This window comes from Fopius arisanus, unplaced genomic scaffold, assembly GCF_000806365.1.
Source record: "Fopius arisanus strain USDA-PBARC FA_bdor unplaced genomic scaffold, ASM80636v1 scaffold00005, whole genome shotgun sequence".
NCBI classification, from domain to species: domain Eukaryota; kingdom Metazoa; phylum Arthropoda; class Insecta; order Hymenoptera; family Braconidae; genus Fopius; species Fopius arisanus.
The window spans coordinates 1511064-1531096 of NW_011887744.1; the positions used below are offsets into that span (position 1 = coordinate 1511064).

Consider the following 20033-nt stretch of genomic DNA (forward strand, 5'->3'; position numbering starts at 1 on the left):
TTTAAATATCAAATGAGAATTAAGTGCTGAGTGCGTGGTTGCGTTGGAAAATGTAGATTTTCAACAGTAGAAAAACTTTCGAATAAAAATTCAGTGAATTGGGTCAATAGTATTTTAGTCGTGGAGTTGGTGTTGCCTTGAGGTATACAGGATAGAGAGTACAGTACTGAGAGCTTTGATATTGATCTTGGAAGGTTCACCCAAAATGGGAGCAGTCTCTCGCAACGGGGGTGTCAACAAGAATTTTCAATTAATAGAAAGGACTCGATTGTGGGGGTTTCAATGATCATTTCAATTACCGCCTTCTCAAGGATTACTTAATTGTCATTGGCGCATGTAATTACGCAAATGCAACAATAATTGAAACGGGAATGTGAAATAAAACTGCCAATCGATTCCATCAGGCAATTGAAAAATAGAAAACTATTTTTCATCCGAAAAATGTAACCAATCTAATCAGTGGCTCGATATTTCGAGATGGGGAAATCGCTTCCGGGGTTTTCCGTAGAAAGTTATAAAAAGTTATGACTAATGGAGATGTTTGATTCTATCGATTTAAATGAGGTGTCGGGTGAGAAGATATTCAGGGGATTGTGACCCTCAGAGGGTTTTTTACTGATAGCTGGTGAGTTTCTGTCCGATTATATCAGGGATCGATCACTTCTTGAAACGGTAACGTCATCTGTTGGTCGTTTATGAAAGCAAAGAGAGCTCGAAACGTCTGATCCGGTCGACTAATTTCAAATTTTATTGTTTTCCATCAATCGAAGAGTTAGAAGAGAACGTACTTTTGTTTTAGACAGAATATCAATCATGAGTTAGATTATTATTGTTTTTTTTTTCATTCTGGAAAGAACAGGTTTTTTTTACTGCATTCATCTGCCTTCCGGTTGTCATGATTATACTGTGAAATTTGAACGACATTCGAATGGAACGAGAGAGGCATAATGATTCTTAAAGGAGAATAGATTATGTTTAAGGTCTATTTGCTCTGTTGGAAATTCACGATTGCAAGAGTAGTTTACATATTCGATCTTGACACAAATAATTCCGACATTGTTGGGCTTTTGTGGTGATGGTGGTTGCGTTATTTCGTCGGTGAATGAAATAGTCAGATCGCACGGTAGGCACGTATTGCCATTACGATAAAATTGTAAACCATCGGGGTCTTGGAAAAACCCATCGTCTAGGTGGTAACTTTCAATTGCTTCCTCCTTTTGTTATCTCGAGTACAAGGGATACGAATTCCGATAACCCATTGTGTCGTTGAGCATTTTATTTTAGAATTCTCATGCTAATCAGATTATTATTCAATTATGTCCTATCACTCGCGTAGATTGCTGTCAGCAATCAGTCAGCTTTATTGATAATTTTGATAAATAATAATATTGCCGACGGTAATATTATTATCGGCCTCACTGGCTAGACGTATCGAAGAGTTATTGAGAATATTCTCTTGCATTTTATTTATTTATCGCATAATTTCTGTGGGATAATTTAATTTTTATGACTATTTCATAATATATATGCATTTATATGTTTCTTTTTAAATTTCTAATTAACAGAAATATCAATTAAATTTAATTGAAAAATTGCATCATTTCGTAAAACAAATATTCAAAACAATTCACAATAATTTCCGTATAAATCAATTAAATCGGATTTATCGTACATTACAAAATAGATTTTGGGGTTTTTTTTTACGATGACTTGTGGAAACGTATTGGTGATTGAAAGTCAGACCAATTTGGCTCGACAAGAAATTATCCAGCAGTGTCCTATAAAAAGAGCGTTTTCTTCCATTAAACCGCGAAGTACATTCTGTATTTCAAATACAGCAAGATAAAATCAAACCGACTAAAATATTTCCCAATCACGGCGAACGTCGCGATAATTCAATGGATACTATCTCAATAAATTGGATGGTTTCCGCCACAAATCGATAACAAAATCTCGTCGTATCATAGACGTGATTTGGTGAAATACCTGTTTAATCCATCATATCGGCCACTGCGTGGACATTTTTTTCGTAATTAATCGCCAAGATGATAATTCCCAGATAGGGATCCATTGTTGCGGTGAAGGTGGGGTAGATCCGATATGGGTATTGTGGTGGGCAAGTGTAGCATTGTGAATAAATACTCGAGGCTCCATGGAATACTTAACACATGTATACCATAGTGTGACGAAGGTAAGTCGTGCCACTGAATTATTAGCCAGATTTATTGAATCATGGGTGGGAATTTATATTTTTAATAGATCAATAATTCATCGAATTACGATATTTTCAGTGGCAACATGTGGAAATTTGTGGTATTCCTGGGGATCCTCGGGCTGGCAACAGCCCAGAAAGTCAGTTTCGAAAATCACAAGGTTTTCAGGATATTACCCACGAATGCTGAGCAGATTGCCCTCTTGCACCAGATCGCCGACACTTCGGATGGAGTGAGTATAAACTGCAGAATGATTTTACGACTTCTCTGATATACGGTTCAAAATTTATTGAAATCTGAATCATAAAGTCATATAAATTTTCAATTATAAGTGTTTCAATTTAATTTCAATTGAACACTCGCACTGAATTTCTCCTTTATCTAAGAAATTCAAGACAATTCGAGATTTAACTGATTCAGCAATGAAGGATTTCGCAGAATTTTTACCTTGTCGTTTCAAAAATTAACTTTTTTCCTACATAAAATTACAAGAGTAATTTTCCAGCAGTACCTTGAAGTTGATGTAATGATAAATCGGTAAAATTTCAGCAATACTCTTTTTGGAATGGTCCAGGCAGTGTGAATGTAACCGCAGATTTGATGGTTGCTCCTCACAAAATTCCCGAATTCGAAAGATTGATGAGTTTCACGGAAACCAAGTATGTGCCCTACATCGACGATGTTCAGCAACTAATTGATCTTGAAAATCCAAACCTGGAGAGATTGACGACGGAATTTGACTGGACGAGTTACCATACGCTGGAGGACATAAACGCCTGGTTGGATTCACTAGCCAAGATTTATCCAGACAAAGTGGAAGTGGTTGTTGCTGGTACAACGTATGAGGGACGTGAGATCAAGGGTGTGAAGGTTTCATTCAAACCTGGAAATCCTGGTGTATTTATTGAGGGAAATATTCATGCACGCGAATGGATAACAGCTGCCACTGTTACTTACATTCTCAATCAATTACTGACCAGTCAGGATCCGATCATCAGAGAATTGGCAGACAGACACGACTGGTACATCTTTCCAGTGTTCAATCCCGATGGATACGTCTTCACCCACACCACCGTAAGTTTTATTTCACTCGTTTGACATGAGGAGACGATAAAACATGGTGTTATGAGGGAAAATGTACATTGTACCATAATAATTCGTAGAACCGTCTCTGGCGTAAAACGAGAAAACCCTACAGTGCATTCTGCCGTGGATCCGACCCCAACCGCAACTGGGGCTACAAATGGAACAGTAAGTGCATTCTAATTCATTCACAGGGTATGCAATTTTCATCCTGAAATGCATTACTTAATTGATGTGATTTACCGGGTAGATGGTGGAGCCAGTAATGTTCCATGCGCTGAAACTTACGCCGGATCCGCTGCCTTTTCTGACATTGAGACTAAATCGATGTCTCAGTACATCAGCTCGATAGCCGACAAATTCTACGCCTACATATCGTTCCACAGTTATTCTCAGCTGTTGCTCTTCCCCTACGGTCACACTAAGCAGCATCTCGATAATTACGATGATCTGGTCAGAATTGTTCCGGCGAAAAAATTCAAGACGGCTTGAGAAATGATTTTATTGAATAATTTTTTAAATTTCAGTATGCGATCGGAGTGAAAACGATTAATGCGTTGGCCAAGAGATACGGCACCAAGTACGTCACAGGAAATGTGGCTGAGACTATTTGTAAGTGATTTATCTCAAGTATGCAATTTATTTTGGACTTTTGGCCTTGATGCTGGTAAATCCGATTCACACCATTTCTACTGTTGTTTATTTTCTTTATTTCTGTAATGACAAGGTTGATTGGAGTGAGATCATTGTGGAGACCATTTGTAGAATGGCTCTGAGTAATTATTATATTTTTATAGATATTGCTAGTGGCAGTTCTGTCGACTGGGTAAAAGGAGTCCACCAGACACCGATCACTTACACTTACGAACTTCGTGACAAAGGGAAGTTTGGGTTTCTACTTCCAGCTAAACAAATCATTCCCACTGGACAGGAAACCCTTGACTCTCTCGTTGCCATGTTCAAAAGCGCACAAGCAAGGGGTTATCCAAAGAGCTTATAACTTCGCTCTGATGATCAGCAGGAGCTCGCAGTTTGCGGGGATTTTAATAAAAGTTGATAACTCATTCGTTTTTTTTATTCCATTTTATGGCCATTAATAAAGTACTATTGTTGAGTTAAAATTACGTTTATTTAATTCAGTTTTGTGCTGGATGTACAGTTCGAGGGACTCGGGTCTCATTTTATAAAAAAATTAAACTGGATTCTACTGCGTTCAGTTTGAAATTCGTGATTTCGTGACTGCAACTGCCTAAGGGAGAATTTAACGGGCAAAGGCTAATTAGTATAGGGAACAATTGTTTTCTCTCCGTGAAATTATCGATGCGGGGATATAATTCGTGTAATTATATTTATCGTAATTTACGATATCGACGTCTTAATTGCGCTCGTTTTAATGGACGGAGAGTAATGACTTTTTCTGAGAGTTTTACAACTTTTCCCATTACAAACTCATAAATAATTCCTTTCGTAATATCAATATTTATCGATGGAATGAATGAGTATTGTGATAGCAGAAATGAAACCGATTCCTAATCTCGTTCGTAATTTTCATTTCAATCCATCGGCAATAACTGCTCCAAGACTTTGCATTCAAATTTCAACCGAAATTATTTCAATTTCTGTTATTATTTCAAACATTTTTATCCGTGTTATAAATAAACGGTGAAAATTATTCTCGTGCGATGAGTCTCGCCAGATCTCGGAGATTTTTCCTAGCGATTTTTCCCGATGGAGTGTAGGGCATTTGTTCGAGGAATTTGACACCTCCTGATAATCTCATGCTGTCTGATAATTTGGATTCCACCAGTTCCACGATATCGGCCTCATTGACCTTTGAATAAATTTCGTATATTTCTCAATTGAATATCCGATGGGAACTAGATAAATGGATCTACCTCTTTGCCGGGAATTTTCGTCACGAACGCCATCGGTTGCTCTCTGTCCAGGCTATAGGGTTTAGCAACGACAGCCACTTCTGCGACAGAAGGATGTTCTCGGATACATTGTTCGATCGCTCCGGGGGCTATATCGATTAATTTACACTTGATTAGTTCCTTTATTCTGTCAATTATGTAGAAATTGCCATCCTCGTCAAAATAGCCAAGATCATCAGTGTGATACCACCCTGTATGGAAATAGCGAATTGATTATTGCGGAAGCTAGAATTTTTTTGTAATTCTTTCATAATCAATTTCATATTAACCGTTCGAGTCAATCGCGAGAGCCGTTGCTTCAGCATTTTTGTAATATCCTTGCATCACGTACGGACTTCTGACGCATATCTCACCCTCTTCATTGGGTCCCAGCACTTTTCCCGTTGATATGTCAATGACTTTGATTTCTACGTTCTCCATTACTTGTCCGCATGTCCCACGTTTCGAATCGTTCGTTACTTTTGATAGGGTTACCCCTCCACCGAGCTCGGTAGCACCTACAGAAAATATACACGGACAAGTGGTTATATCTGCCGATTTTGGAAAAATAATGCGAAAGCGTCGGGCTGATGATTTATTCTACCAAAATTCATTTTTTATTGAATAATGGTTGATTGCACATTTATTCACGTTTGAGATGATAGTACAGCCTCTAGGTACACTAAAAATTTATTTAAAAAATTGTTCTTTCATCCCACTCCGGGGCTTTGACCTCATATTTTCGGAGTGGGATATCGACTTTTTTCCAAAATCGAAATTTTTTCATAAACCAACCATTGATCAAAATAAATCCACATCTAGGAAAAAAATAAACCCTTCAGATACCGAAAACCTACGAAGACAAATAACAAAATTCAAAGGACTAGTTGGGATTTGCCCAATAAATTTCCTAATAATCAATAATGAATAATAAATTTTGTGTTACCATAAATTTGAAAGATAGCTGCATTAGGGAATGTTTTCATAAGGAACTGTTCAATGTCGCGTCTGACAATAGCGCCGGAGAAAAACAGTAGATCAATGGAAGACACATCGCGAGTAAAAATTTCTTCGGTATTGGATAACCTATTGATGGCTCCAGTCCCCAAAATCATCCAGTTAATCTGTTAATTAAAAGAGAATGGATATAAATCGTCCACGTGATTCACAGTGAAGAATACGACGTGTTCACCTTGAATTTGTCAATCAATTTGCAAATGTCGGACTCTGATGGAGCCGGGTAAACGACAGCTGTGGCACCCTTGATGAAGCACAACATCATTCCTATGACAGCAGAAAGCCAGCAGAAACTAGAATTCCAAAAGCCTCTACTGTGCGGTATACCATCAGCTTTATCGTTACCCAACGAAGCTGTTAACGAACCGTAACTCAAGAGTACGCTCTTCGGTCTTCCAGTGCTCCCTGATGTGTAAATTAATACTGCCGGATGGTCAGCGCTTTCAATCCTTTCACAATTGAAATCCTCAACTTCCCCATTATATCGGAGGTTTACAATTTCATCGAGTGATTGTAGACCACTTACTTTCCCGAGAACAATTACCTTCGCATTCGCTCGAACATTCTTGACAATATTTTGAATAAAAAGGACTGACTCTTCACTGGCAAATATCACCTTAGGCTCCGTATGTGTGAGAAAGTGCGTTACAAGATCTGGAATAAATCAATTACTGATTAGATTAATTCCACAATTTACATATGTCTGGATGCATACGGATACGGATGTAGGAAATTATTATTACCCTCCGTCAAGTAATTTTCCCACCAAGGATTGCAGACGGCTCCCAGAAATAGCGATGCAAGGAATGGAATTGGACTATCTAGTTGATTGTGGGTACAAAGGGCAATTATGTCACCAGGCATAACGCCCTGCTCCTTCAACCACAAAGCGCATTTCACACTCCTATTCTCGATGTTTCTGAAGGTATCTTCCTCACCAGTTACAGCATCTATCTAGAGCACGGGGAAGTTTACAGATGTGGCGACTTCATTAGATAATTCGAATCAACGACATACCTGGCCAATTACATCAGGATGATCTCTAAGGGATTGCAGGATCTTTTCGTTATACCTCCAGTGGTCTTCTGGATGCTCTGAACGCTTTCCTCTCCAGGTTCCCCTTTCGGAAGTGATACCTGCCTTTTTTTGGGACAACAAATTAAAAAATCAGAAGCTGATATTCTCGAGGGGCTAGCCACTCCCTGTTCATGACATGATCAGTGACATCATGACTTCAAAGTTGACTTCGTACGATTTCGAGTTTGACTTTGAAGAAGAAAAGGCAAGAACTTGAAGTGATTTTCAAGGAGATTTTGTAATGTCTTACCACAAGCATTGCAGATTGCGTATCGTCGTTGAATACTTGGAATACGAAGCTCTAGTGAGTGCAAAAAAGTCAGTGTCGGTTCGTTATCAATTTTTTTTTGGTATCTCATGGATGGTCACACCAAAATTCAGTATATCTCCGCATGAGATATCACGATGATGAGATAAATCATGATGGATGGAATGCATGTGCCAGTACTTGTTCAATGCGCGGTACGTTTATCTATCCGTCCAGTCGCTCCATACGCGTTTTGTTTCACTTGGAATTTCAACATATATAACGCAACCACAAAAATCTGTGCAATGGATCAATTCACGTACCCTTCATTGAGACTGAGAAATTAGATGATTATCCTAAGAATAGGGGTAGCTTACGTAACAATTAAATCAATTTTACATTGATTAATGAAGTATTATTGAAGTACTTGATAGATTAACTCACTCACATGATTTTTTTTAATCGGCTTATTTATTTATTTCAAACTAATCGGCTTGTTTTGCAACGGAATTTTAAATATAATACAAGTTTCCTCGAATGATTCGCCGATCTATGACAGTGGTAAATTAGAATAGCTATTTAATTATCTTTATCTAACACTTCGAAATAAATAAATAAGCAAAACCAATTAGACATGAGTCATTTCTGTTCGAAACGACTCAATTTGTTACTCACACTTTGTGATCAATTAAATTATTCAACTACTAGGGCCATATCGCTATCCCTTTCACTCAGGCTCTCGCTTACATCTCAAAAAATAATTCCATGTCGAAAAATTTCGCCAGCCAATCTCCTTTATTTATTCATTTTTTTATTCGTCGGAACATTTACATATTGCAATTATTGCGGGATTGTTCACAATTATTTACTCCGTGATTCTAGTACAAAATAGATGAAATTAGAATTTAGAATTTGGACCGGGGGCAGGGGTTCAACTTCCTCAAAATCCCCTGCGGCTATTTGTAATATGATTAGAAACAATGATAGGGCTTAGTGAAATATCTCATAAATTCGTTATGCCATAGTTTTAGCGAGAGCTCGTAACTGTCGCTTGGCAATTTTTCCCGACGCGGTTCGAGGCATTTCATCCAAAAAACGAACACCACCGCGAAGTCTCATCCAATCGTGCAATTTATCAGCAACTAGCTTCATTATCTCTTTCTCTGTTACCTGAAAAAATGCGTTACCCTCACAACTCGTGGATTTGGTAAAAACTTGGGAAATACCCACCTGAGCACCGGGTCGTTTGGTAACAAAAGCCAGAGGCTGTTCCAGGTCATTATTATCAGGTTTACCTACTACACCGACTTCAGTGATTTCGGGGTGCTCTTGTATAACACTCTCAATGGCCGCTGGTGGCACATGGTGGAGTCTATACTTTATGAGCTCCTTGATCCTCTCGGTGATGTAAAAATCGCCGTCTTCGTCGTAATAGCCTACGTCACCCGTGTGATACCATCCTATAAAGGAAATTTCTCCCGTAATCACTCCTCCGCCTTTTCCCACACGAATAAATATTCTGCACTGTTTGAAAATTAATCTCGTAATTTCAAAGGATAAACCACGAAATCTTCAGTCTACTAAAAATTCAATTATTATTTAATATTGTTAATTGAAATTGGATTCAAACTTATATCATTGGAAATTCAGATAACTTTGTGATTGGAATTCCAAGAAAATTTTCAACAGTACCTGCAGAAGAAAGTTTTCCATTTTGAAAATTAATGGTTTGGTAAAAGAATAAATGAGAATTGTCAATATTCCATAATAATAATAAAAAGTCGTGAAAATTCGGTGTTGTAGTGTATATGTAGTACCATTCGCATCAATTGCCTCCGCCGTAGCTTCTGGATTATTCCAATAACAAATCATTCGGGGTGCGCCTCTTACGTAAAGTTCACCCTCTCGATGGGGTCCAACAATTTCATTGGTATCGAGATCCACTACTTTTATCTCATAGTTCTGAGCAACTTTACCCGAAATTGTTGTTTTTTCATCAGTTATCAGTCCAGAGGTGGTTATTCCCAGTTCCGTAGCCCCTGAAAGGATTGATTCTGCGTTTAAAGAGTTATTGCTGATATCTTTCCATTCTTTCCTATTTCTTGTAAATGTCTGTTTCTAGGTTTTATCGTCATTCAATGACTCACAAAATTTTTTAGTTTAATTTTTTTAGTCGTGCGCTTTTGTTCAAGATTTTTAGTAAAATCAGTGAATTTATGATTGAGTGACTCAAATAGTTATCGGTTATGATTTTATTTGAATCTAGACACGGATTATTACCATAGAGCGATGTAATCGAAGCATTTGAGAAGAGTCTCCTGAAAAAAACGGAAACGTCTGATTTCAAGACCCCTCCACCGACAGCGACTCGATTGACAGTTGACAAATCGTATCTCCAAATCACATCAGTTTTATAAAGACGATTGGCAAAAGCGGTGCCCATTGACAGCCATGTTCCCTATCAAATAACTGATTATTAATTAACTGCTCAATAAATCTTCGACTCGCTTCTTCTGTTACCCCAAACTTCTCTATCATCCTGCAAGCTTCTTCTTCAGTTTTGCAATTATTATTGATGAAGGTCATTTTCTGAGTAATAGACCTGATGACTCCCCCTAATCCACTTATCCAGCAGAGGGTAGAAAACCAGATGCCAACATTTTTTCCCTCGTAATAACCAAAGTGGCTCATCATATATCCAAATGATCCATTTGAATATAGAACTCCCTTTGGTTTTGAAGTCGTTCCTGATGTGTACATGATTATCGCGGAAGTATGAGGTGATTGTACCCTCGTGCATTGAAAATTTGAAACATCCTCTGAATTAATCGTTGCTATAACGTCTCTGAACGACTCCAATCCACGGTATTCTCCGAAAACAACGATTTTAATGTTCGAATCGGTGTAATTTATGAAGTTCAAAATCATTTCCGCTGAGACTTCATCAGCAAATATTACTTTAGGCTTTGTATACTCGATGAAATATCTGATAATATCTGAAAAATGAGAGTATTATCTTTTATTCAGTGGGCGGTATCTCGGAGTATTTATCTTTCATTCAGAAATCACGAACCTCCGTCCAAACTGCTGTCCCACCATGGGTTGAAGATGGCAGCGATGTAGAAAGAGGCACAGACTGGAGCAAAGGAATCGAGATTGTTTTTCGAACAGTAGCCGATGACATCTCCGGGTTGAACACCTTGTTTTTTCAACCATATTGCGCATCGTACGCTTCTGTCTAACATAGAACTGAATGTGTCCTCCTTCTCGGTGATTGCATCGATCTGAATCATCAATCACAAAAACAATCTCCATCTCCATTTTTCCATTATAAACTGAATATTCCATAATTCCATGACAGTACCTGTCCGATAAATTCAGGGGATCCTTCAAGCTCTCTGTACAATTTCTCACCCAATCGGAAGTAATCAGGCTCAGGCGCGACCTTAGGGCCAATCCAAATTCCATTTTTGTAAACAGGAGTTGAGGACATCTGCAAGTAGATTCTTTATCTTTCTAAGAACATAACGTCGTGAGATTTGAACATCAAGTACAATTCAATTAAATGATCGATCAACTGATGATTCAGAGAAATTATTGCCTGCATTGTCAACATTCTCAGGGCTATGCTTGATAAAAAAATCGAAGGTGATTTGGATACTCAGAAAATTGATTCATTCGTCAATGATGAATGACGAAATTTCATGTGACTATTATTGCAGATTTAAAATTATTCTCTTGACATCTCAAGTGTGATTTCAGCGGTCTATATCTTTTATCGGTCACTGTACCTTATCCGTGATGTTTCCTAATCAGGCACTCGCCTCCTCAGTGATGGTTTAATTATCACAGCACCGCAGAAGAATCGCAAACGCTGCGTAATTTTTGCGCTGAGATAATACGACTGCAGGCCCTCTTGAAGACTGACATCAATCCGCAAAACCCACATAGATTTTAGTCGACACTACCACATCCATACCATTGGAGTGGGGCTATACAATACTATAATACTTACAGCTAGGACACAGACATCTTAAAACAAATTTTTCAGCGATTCTCCATGAGTTATAATTAGCAAAGAGAATTCACAATGACTACTGACAACACTGACTTTTACAATTGTCTTCCTGATGGCAGTCCAACTATTATTTTTCTATCTCTCTACAGTATTATTGACTCGCACAACTTACATACTCATTACATATTTCTACGTCATGCTGAATCGTTGACCAGTCTCGTGCGGAAGTAAATGTGTAATTATCTGAAAGGGGTAATCTAATGGATTTTATAACATGGCATTGTTTGTGGTCGATAAATTGTTGTGGACTCTTCGCGATAAAGTATTCTGGTCTGAATTTTTATTGAATAATTTCCGACGTTAGATCAATGAACATAAGTCGCAAAACTCAATTCGATGTGATTTGATATTTTTCAATCGATTAGATTACTTATCTTTAGATTTCAATTAGGATTAGGTTTTCACGTAGCGTTTTTCCGCATAAATTTGGGGACATCCAAGATCAACAAGTACGGTACTGTTGAAAATAATAGTCTTAGAAATTTTACGAGGCTCTCTATCTGCGGAATTCATTCCACGGACGCTCCACGGAGGAAATATTCCAATAAAGAAAAGGAGAATGGTCCATCTAGGTCAGCTAGTCATTCTTCCTCGCGTAGCAGTCAGCGAAAATTTCTGCCAGTCATTGTGATATGCATTGACGGCATCAAGTGCATTGGACCAGTAATGAGACGTCAGTGTAGGCGTTATCAAGTTTATTGTTCCATTAGATAAAATACCAGCGCTAAACATAATATAATTATCATTCGAGGTCAATTAATCATGTTAAAGTCAACGATGGAATGAGTTCAATATCATGAGTTGCGAATGAATTCCTTAGCCATCTCTTTTAATACGGTGCGTGCTATTTTGCCGGATGCTGTATGTGGCATTTGGTCTAGTATTCGTACACCACCTCGAAGCCACATCTGCTCGGGCAAATTATCCTGAACCATTTTCTTAATGTCATTCTCACTTATCTGCAATCAATCGTTAATCAGTTGATAATTGATTTTCGTGTGGATGATGATAAGGCATTACCGTAGCTTCCGGTGATTTTGCAACGAAAGCAATTGGTCTCTCGTCATCCTCCCAGTCAGGCACTCCAACAACTCCAGCCTCAGTTACACCAGGATACGTCATAATCATCTGCTCAATAACCGATGGTGACGCGTGGTGTCCCCTCCATTTAATCAGTTCCTTCAGCCTGTCTATGATATAAACAGCCCCGTCGCTGTCATAATAAGCTTGATCACCCGTGTGCAACCAACCTGGAATTACCGGACAGATTTCAATAAACCGAGATGTTAATGAGCCACGATGAAATGACGATGGAGGTTATACCATCGGCTTTAATAAGTTCTCGCGTCTTCTCGGGATCCTTGTAGTATTCAGTCATCATAAAGGGGGATTTAACGCAGAGCTCTCCTTTCTCATTTGCACTTAATACTTTATCGCTATCGGGATCGATTATTTTCATCTCAAAACATCTAGCGAGTGTACCTACGGAATTCGGTTTCGCTTTTCTAGTTTGGTGTATAGAGACGCCTCCCGTCTCCGTTGTACCTGACAAACAATTCATTTTTTAATTTATTGTCTTTGTTGTTCCCGAATCCACGGAGACAAAAATTCAATAAAAATTACCAGATAAAAAGCGTAAAAATCAAGTTCAATGAAAAGTACGAGTTGGATCAGAAATTGTATGAATCGTCACGTGAATTCTACGAACTGTTCTGTAAGAATTGTTCACCAACATTTTTTTTCAATGATTGAGAAGTTGCTTGAATAATTGAAGATTGAATGTTTCGGATTTAATTGCTTTCATTCCTACAAAACTGCTGGTGAACGATTCCTTATTGTTCCAGATCCCGTCAATTGCTCCGTAATTTTTACCAATTATTTCTCCCCTCGTATGAAGAACATTGATTACCGTAGAGTTGTATGACGTATGCTCCAGGCAATGCTGCCTGAAGCGCGTCCTGAGCTTCCTGCTTGAACACAGCACCCCCAATCCAAACTGACTTCAAAGACGAAAGATCATATTTTCCCATCAGTCCAGACTTGAGGAGCCTATTGGCAGCACTCGTTCCGGTTAATATCCACGTTATCTAATTAATAATCGCAGATCACTACTCCATAATTTCACTCCAACTCTCCGAGAGTAACACGATCAATTGTTTGCACAAGCTTCTCACTTGATTAATAATCAACATTGACAAGACATTGCGAGGAAATAAAATACGAACATGAAAAATATCGATTGAGATTGAATGCAATAATATTTGGACTTCAGAAAACGTTTTGAGATACGGCTTAAAGAGAAGTTATTTTTCTCTGAGAGAAGACATGGCATCATTTCCCGAATGCAGTACCTATAAGTCGTCGAATTTACCTTATATTTCTCCACAAGTTCACATAAACTTTGTGGAGTGAAAATCGCGGCAATAATCCTCTTTTGAAAATACGCAATGGAAGACAGGGTGCAGAGAACCCCAGTGATCCAACACAAATTGGAGTAGCAGAGAACGACATTATTGCATCCGCCAAATGTGCCAACATTCATTACATTTCCAAACAGCGATTTATGAGAATGAAGTGCACCCTTCGGTAATCCGGTGGAGCCTGAGGTGTACTCTATGTACGCGGGTTTCTCATTGGTAGACAGCTCGGTGCACTGAAAACTCTCAACATCCTTGGGTTTACACTTCCGTATTATATCATCAAAGCACTCGAATTTGGAGTTTCCCCCAAATCCAACAATCTTCAACCTCATGTTGAGATCATGCGCCACTTCGGAGACGATGTCTATGAAATCTTCATTGATGAAAATAACTTTTGGCGTTGTGAGGGCCATGAAGTGCTTCGCTGTATCTGTCCGCCAAATAAATGTGTAATAAATGAGTAAAGACTGAGTAAAGAATGAGTAATGACTCACGTCATGAAGGAACTTGTGGGGAAAAATACCTCGGTTCAAACCGTGATCCCACCAAGGATTGAAGATAGCACCGATGCATAAACATGCCACCACAGGAACTACTGTATCAATATGATTATGCGTGCATATTGCAACAACATCCCCGGGTTTGACACCCTGACTCACTAGCCATACAGCACATTTCACGGTTCTATCCGCTATTTCTCCGAATGTGTCCTCTTTCCCAGTTGCTGCATCAATCTGCGCACATATTTCGTACGTTCTGCATACGGCACCATAAATTTCCCTATTTATTTGCTTTTCTTTCTGTTCACTCACCTGATTCACCAGCTTGGGATTCTTTCTCATCCCAGTAAGCAGAATTTTTCCAATGTTGTTCTCATCTTGTCTGTAGGGATAGGTTTCTGCTTTGATTATTCCATTCTTCATCGTTAATTTCGGTAGTTGCTGTTGAGAATCAGTTTAATTAGGATTAATATTGTCATTGCGTTAGTGATAAGTTGAGTAAGTTTTGAATATCTGTTGAACTGACGTCGAGAACGTTTATTTCCACTGAAGAAAACATCCTGGACACTGATCTTTGTGGCAAACTGGGTATTTGGTATCTGAGGTGTATTCAGACTTTTCAAACCTCTTTTATATTCTCGATTGTTATGTAAACGAGCTCTTCTCCATTAAGCTTGAACAATGGACCGTTACTGGCAGATAGTTAAACTTCGTGCAGATATTACGATTCTTGTAAAATTGGTGTGAAATAATAATTGAACATATTTAGTTAGCATTAGAGAAGGGACAATCCTATCTGTTGTGAACCTGGAATGTCACTAAGGGGTTTAGACATTGGGCAGTACTTCCATTGCCTGTGTATTATGGGTAATTGTACGCATTGCGTTGAATTAATTGGAAATAATTTCCTTTGCGTGATACTGCACCTCTGATGAGTAGTTAGGTCTGTGCAATTACTGTGAGAAACTACCTACGGATGATATAACTACAAATTGGCAGTTTTTAAATCCATTCTAAGATGTAACGAGTGCATTAAAAAATAGTAAATAGTGGTCTCGTGATGAAAATATATTTTTTATTAATCATCACTAGTGAGACTAAGGAAAATCCGGAAGCCTTTACGTGCAGCACACTTTGCTATTGTTGCATAACATCTCTATAAAATTCTTAAATACCCTATAATGGGATTTAGTGAAGTCGAATAACTATGGTGGGAAAAAATTATAAATATTAGAAAAAGAGCTATGAATTTTTGGCATTCGTGTGTTCCCGGGTAGAAAAAAAATTGTGATCGGAATATTTTATCTAAATTTTCAAAAAATTTCTGGAAAACTTTTCATAAAATTTTCCTTTTGAAACAAAAAAAAATCAGGAAACAAAGCAATTGTATTTTTGGGAAATGTTTTGGAAAATTTTTCAAAAATTTTTTTCAGAAAATACAAATAAATAAGGGAGCACGAAGATAAGAGATGAATTAATAATAACAGGGTAATTGCAGTAAATGTTTGATGCTCTGTAATTTTATTTTCAATTACTTCTATCTCACTTTGTTAATCGGTTATCCGAGACTCATCGCATACAGCAACATGCCTTTCACCTCAATCATCTCACAAATTTTCCAATCGTAATAATTAATTATTGATTGTTAATAATTATCACAGAAAGTTTATAAAACAATTGCCGTGACGATTATTATTATTATCGCTTTCAATATTAATATTAGCCGTTTGTTTCGTGATTCTTCATTTAGACGGAGAAATTTGATAATTCAATGTGTTCGACATAACTTGCGGTTAATCCGATATAACTTTATATGTTTTTCATCATAATAATAACAATAGTAGCGGTTTCAATAGTTTTAATAGTAATAATTTCAAGAATTATGCCAGTAGCATTGATAAATTGGTAAATGTTACAGTAATTGATTTAATGAAGTTGTTCTAGTAGTGAAAGATTTGATTAACGAGCAGCTTCAATAGTTAATAATGAATCTATTATTTTTTCTTAAAAACACAATAGGCGGACTAATTATTCTAGAGTCACTATAGACAATTCTCTAATTTTTTAACAGACCAATTTGCTTTGTGCCGAGTGTGAGACAGATAGAGAAGAAGTTGAAGAGAAAAATCGATGAGATAGCAATTTGCTAATAAATGAATGCAATCAGAAAGGTGATTGAGGGAAAATAGAACAGTCGAGATACAGTGGAACAGATTCAATTGCCACTCAAATTCCTTCTCCATGATTTATTGAGAGCCAACTATTGCGATAAACTTAAACACTAGAGTCGTTTCCACTCAACTTCTTCGGTAAATCTCATTCCATTGCCTTTATTATGATAGATGTTGTAAAATAAAATCGCGCGTTTCAACTCATAATTACCAACAGCATGAGCGATGGAAGTTTTATAAAATAACTCAAGCACTATTTATAATATCTAAGGCGTAGAACAGTTTATTTTATATTGACATTAAAACATTCTCTTGAAAAGTTTTAGCTTCTAGATTTTTCAGCTCTACCATTTCGAGGGAATAATCTACTTAGTATCACACATAAAGCGTTTTTACTTGAAACTCGAACAATCCAAGAATTTGTGGGTTCACTTTTTCATTTATGGTATAATTTTATGTCACTTGAAAATTGTAAAAATTACTTAACGTACTTATCGTAACCACAATCCTGCGTATTATTAATTCACTTTGATAACTAGTAATATTTCATTTAAGTTTAATTTTACAATTATTTATTCATCCTCGGGTATCAATTACTCTCCGTGTCTTTCCAATAGTTTTACCATTTTTTTTTATTTCCCGTAGTAGATTTTTATCTTTTCCGTTTCGTGTTGGAACTTGTCACTTCCGAGATTGAAATGTGATATATTTATCGGAGAATGGGCCAAAATAGGGCAGCAAAGTGAAATGGACAGTGGGGAGAAATGTTGAATTTATACGTTCATTGTACTGAGGGAACTAAACTCGAGAAAGATCAGACAGTAAACAAATCTGAACAAAGTGTGGAGTCGTCGGACATGTGAATTGTGAATTGAAATGAGTAATAATAACCTTTACACCGAACAGACTCGGAATACTTTCCAAAATATTTAACTGCCTTTTCATTGCACATTTTTTGCCCGCAGTCCATTCTTTCCTGCCATTATGCAAACTTTATAACTCGACAATAGAAGGAAAGGCTTAGAAAGAATAAACCGCTTTCTTCATTCCTTTCATTCCAGGTTTATTGAATGGAAAAAGAAAACAAAAGGCTCTCGCAATTCTTTCGTACGTATGCAGAGTACGATAGAAACGAGGATGAGATTTTCCACGATTCAATGTGCACGAGACTTGAATTCTGGGAGAGACACGAATCATCGATTTCATTTATATTGCTTCAAATTGTTCTCCCAATGCGGAAGAGTCTTTTAGTTGTATATTCCAGAGGAAAAATTGAAAAAACAATGAAAAAAAAAAAAGGCGACAGTGAGATCTAACGATTTCACCATTGCCAAATAAGACCAAATAAGTCTTTCTCCTCTTTTTGTTAAATTTTTTATTGCTTATTTCAATTGTTCATTCTGATTTGTATTTGGGAATTGAACAGGTGGTAAATTTCCATCTGTCGTTTTAATGATACTTTCGAGTGGAAAATTAAATAATAAGGAACTTATTATTTTAGTTTCTGCTGTTGAAACAAATATTCTAAAATTGCATACGTCCCTCGTGTCGGTGTCTAACAACGTTATTTCCCTTTTTATGTAACAATCACGTGACTCACGCGATATCATTTTCAATTCGTAATTCTATGAGAAAGGTTCAACGAGACTGAATTATACCTCGTTAACTGTTATCGCTAAAAGGGGGTGTTGGTGGTGCTAGGCAGCGGACGAAAATATTAAGAATATTGAAAAATCAATTAGTATCAACTATCAATGAATTATTTTCTTGAATTTTCACCAGCTGATCCCAATAAACTCCACCGATTATCATTTATTTTCATTAAATACCGAATTTTCTTCACCCGAAATCACCCGAAGAAATAAAATTCTCACGTAAATACCACTTCTCCCCAGTAAATGAATCCTGAAAAAAAAAAAATACTTTCTTTTCTCAGTAGATGAGAAAGTTGGGGAATATTTTCAATAGAACTTGAGTTCTAACGCGTGCAGTTAATTCAGATGACATTGCGACTGAAATTTCTCGCGATTTCAGTTTACCGAAAGTTTATTTATTGGTTGCGTCAGCGCTGATGGTAAATCAATAGAATTTATCGGATGTTACGCACTGCAGCGTAGGTGATCCTCGAATAAATTATCCTGGTGTAGTATGACGGGATGTATCCACATGGAAACCGCCCCAGTGTGACTGTATGTACCTCATGTTGCAACGATGAATTTACGGGGTGTTTGTACGAATATACCAGTTCAGACCATTGCAGAATTGCCGGCAGTAAATGCTGTCATTGCCAGGCGTTACTTCTGGAGAGTCTCGTTAGGACGAGTACTATCACGAGTCTTTTTATGAGACTCTTGTCAATGTAACTCTTGGACACTCGGAAATGAAGGGGATTGTCACACTCCGGGGACAATGTTTCCAGCAGTACTCGGTGATGTGAAATGTGAATATATATATATTTTTTAAAAACATTTTGTGTCAACGACGCTGATGATCGTACGGCTCCAGTGACTTTAATGGCTGTAGCGAGATGTTAAAGTTTTATGTTGATTAGAATATTCTTCTTTCGCGAATTTCTCGGCTTCTCTTGACTCTGCGCGTCGATTACCAATCGCGTATTGAGGGAATTCTTCATTTATTGAAGGGCTTTTATGATCTTTTGGTCGATGAAACTCGGGGACACTTTCAAGTAATGAGATGTTGACTGGAGTGACGATTTCACTCGACATAAAACAGTGGCCGGGAATTGTTTCTCGTTTTTGGATTGTTCTCTCGTATATTGCTGTTTAAACAGGTTTGAGGAAAGAAAGTTCGGGTGTTTGGTGCATATTCTTCGTTCAGCTTTTCGAAATAATGGCACTAAAATAAGAACGAATGAAGGAAAGAGTTGATGGAAACGTTGGGTCGAATGGAAATTGAATCGAATTTTATGTTTTATGGTAAAAACTTCTTCAAATTTCGGTCACAAGTCATCTGAATTTCAAATTACGGGCTTGAATTAAATTTCAATTAAAAATCGCTCACAAGATTTTTTATTGCTACTGAAAATTCAAGAAAATCATGTTTCTTATGATAATGATAATTGATGTTTTACATTGATTTTGTAAATTCTTCGGATATTCAGCCAAAAAGTGACAGTCGCCGGGGCGAAGTAATTTATGCAATTTTCTTGCGATGAAATTCGGAAAATGCAAAAATTGTTTCTTTCTCCATCATGTGGCTGTTCAAATAGCTGAAGAGTAAAGCTCTAGCGGTTCGAGTGGAGAATCGAGAGTTCCGTCCATACGTAAAGAAGTAGAAATAGGTGGGTGTGGATA

At 37.4% G+C, this 20033-nt stretch overlaps 4 protein-coding genes across 4 annotated transcripts in view; 2 read left to right on the forward strand and 2 right to left on the reverse strand.

The window, feature by feature from the left end:
* Positions 1 to 20033, forward strand: part of Nbr (exonuclease mut-7 homolog) — a 91445-nt gene that overhangs the window by 8990 nt on the left and 62422 nt on the right. The gene's annotated exons all lie outside the window — the stretch shown is intronic.
* LOC105273443 (zinc carboxypeptidase) lies at positions 2094 to 4413 on the forward strand. The gene is made up of 7 exons (XM_011315881.1): positions 2094 to 2191; positions 2292 to 2445; positions 2763 to 3287; positions 3377 to 3464; positions 3547 to 3749; positions 3824 to 3908; positions 4094 to 4413. The coding sequence occupies exons 2-7, from the start codon at positions 2299 to 2301 to the stop codon at positions 4294 to 4296; spliced, it is 1251 nt and encodes a 416-aa protein (XP_011314183.1). The 5' UTR covers positions 2094 to 2191; positions 2292 to 2298; the 3' UTR covers positions 4297 to 4413.
* On the reverse strand, positions 4247 to 7592 carry LOC105273442 (4-coumarate--CoA ligase 1). The gene is made up of 8 exons (XM_011315880.1): positions 7554 to 7592; positions 7244 to 7366; positions 6970 to 7180; positions 6402 to 6880; positions 6156 to 6333; positions 5500 to 5727; positions 5192 to 5421; positions 4247 to 5127 (listed from the first exon to the last, which is right to left on the reverse strand). The coding sequence occupies exons 1-8, from the start codon at positions 7560 to 7562 to the stop codon at positions 4966 to 4968; spliced, it is 1620 nt and encodes a 539-aa protein (XP_011314182.1). The 5' UTR covers positions 7563 to 7592; the 3' UTR covers positions 4247 to 4965.
* On the reverse strand, positions 8333 to 15350 carry LOC105273545 (uncharacterized). Its single transcript, XM_011316041.1, has 15 exons — positions 15075 to 15350; positions 14861 to 14989; positions 14572 to 14782; positions 14000 to 14478; positions 13538 to 13715; positions 12952 to 13173; positions 12649 to 12878; positions 12432 to 12587; positions 10915 to 11043; positions 10624 to 10834; positions 10071 to 10546; positions 9831 to 10008; positions 9368 to 9589; positions 8781 to 9010; positions 8333 to 8720 (listed from the first exon to the last, which is right to left on the reverse strand). The coding sequence occupies exons 1-15, from the start codon at positions 15105 to 15107 to the stop codon at positions 8565 to 8567; spliced, it is 3240 nt and encodes a 1079-aa protein (XP_011314343.1). The 5' UTR covers positions 15108 to 15350; the 3' UTR covers positions 8333 to 8564.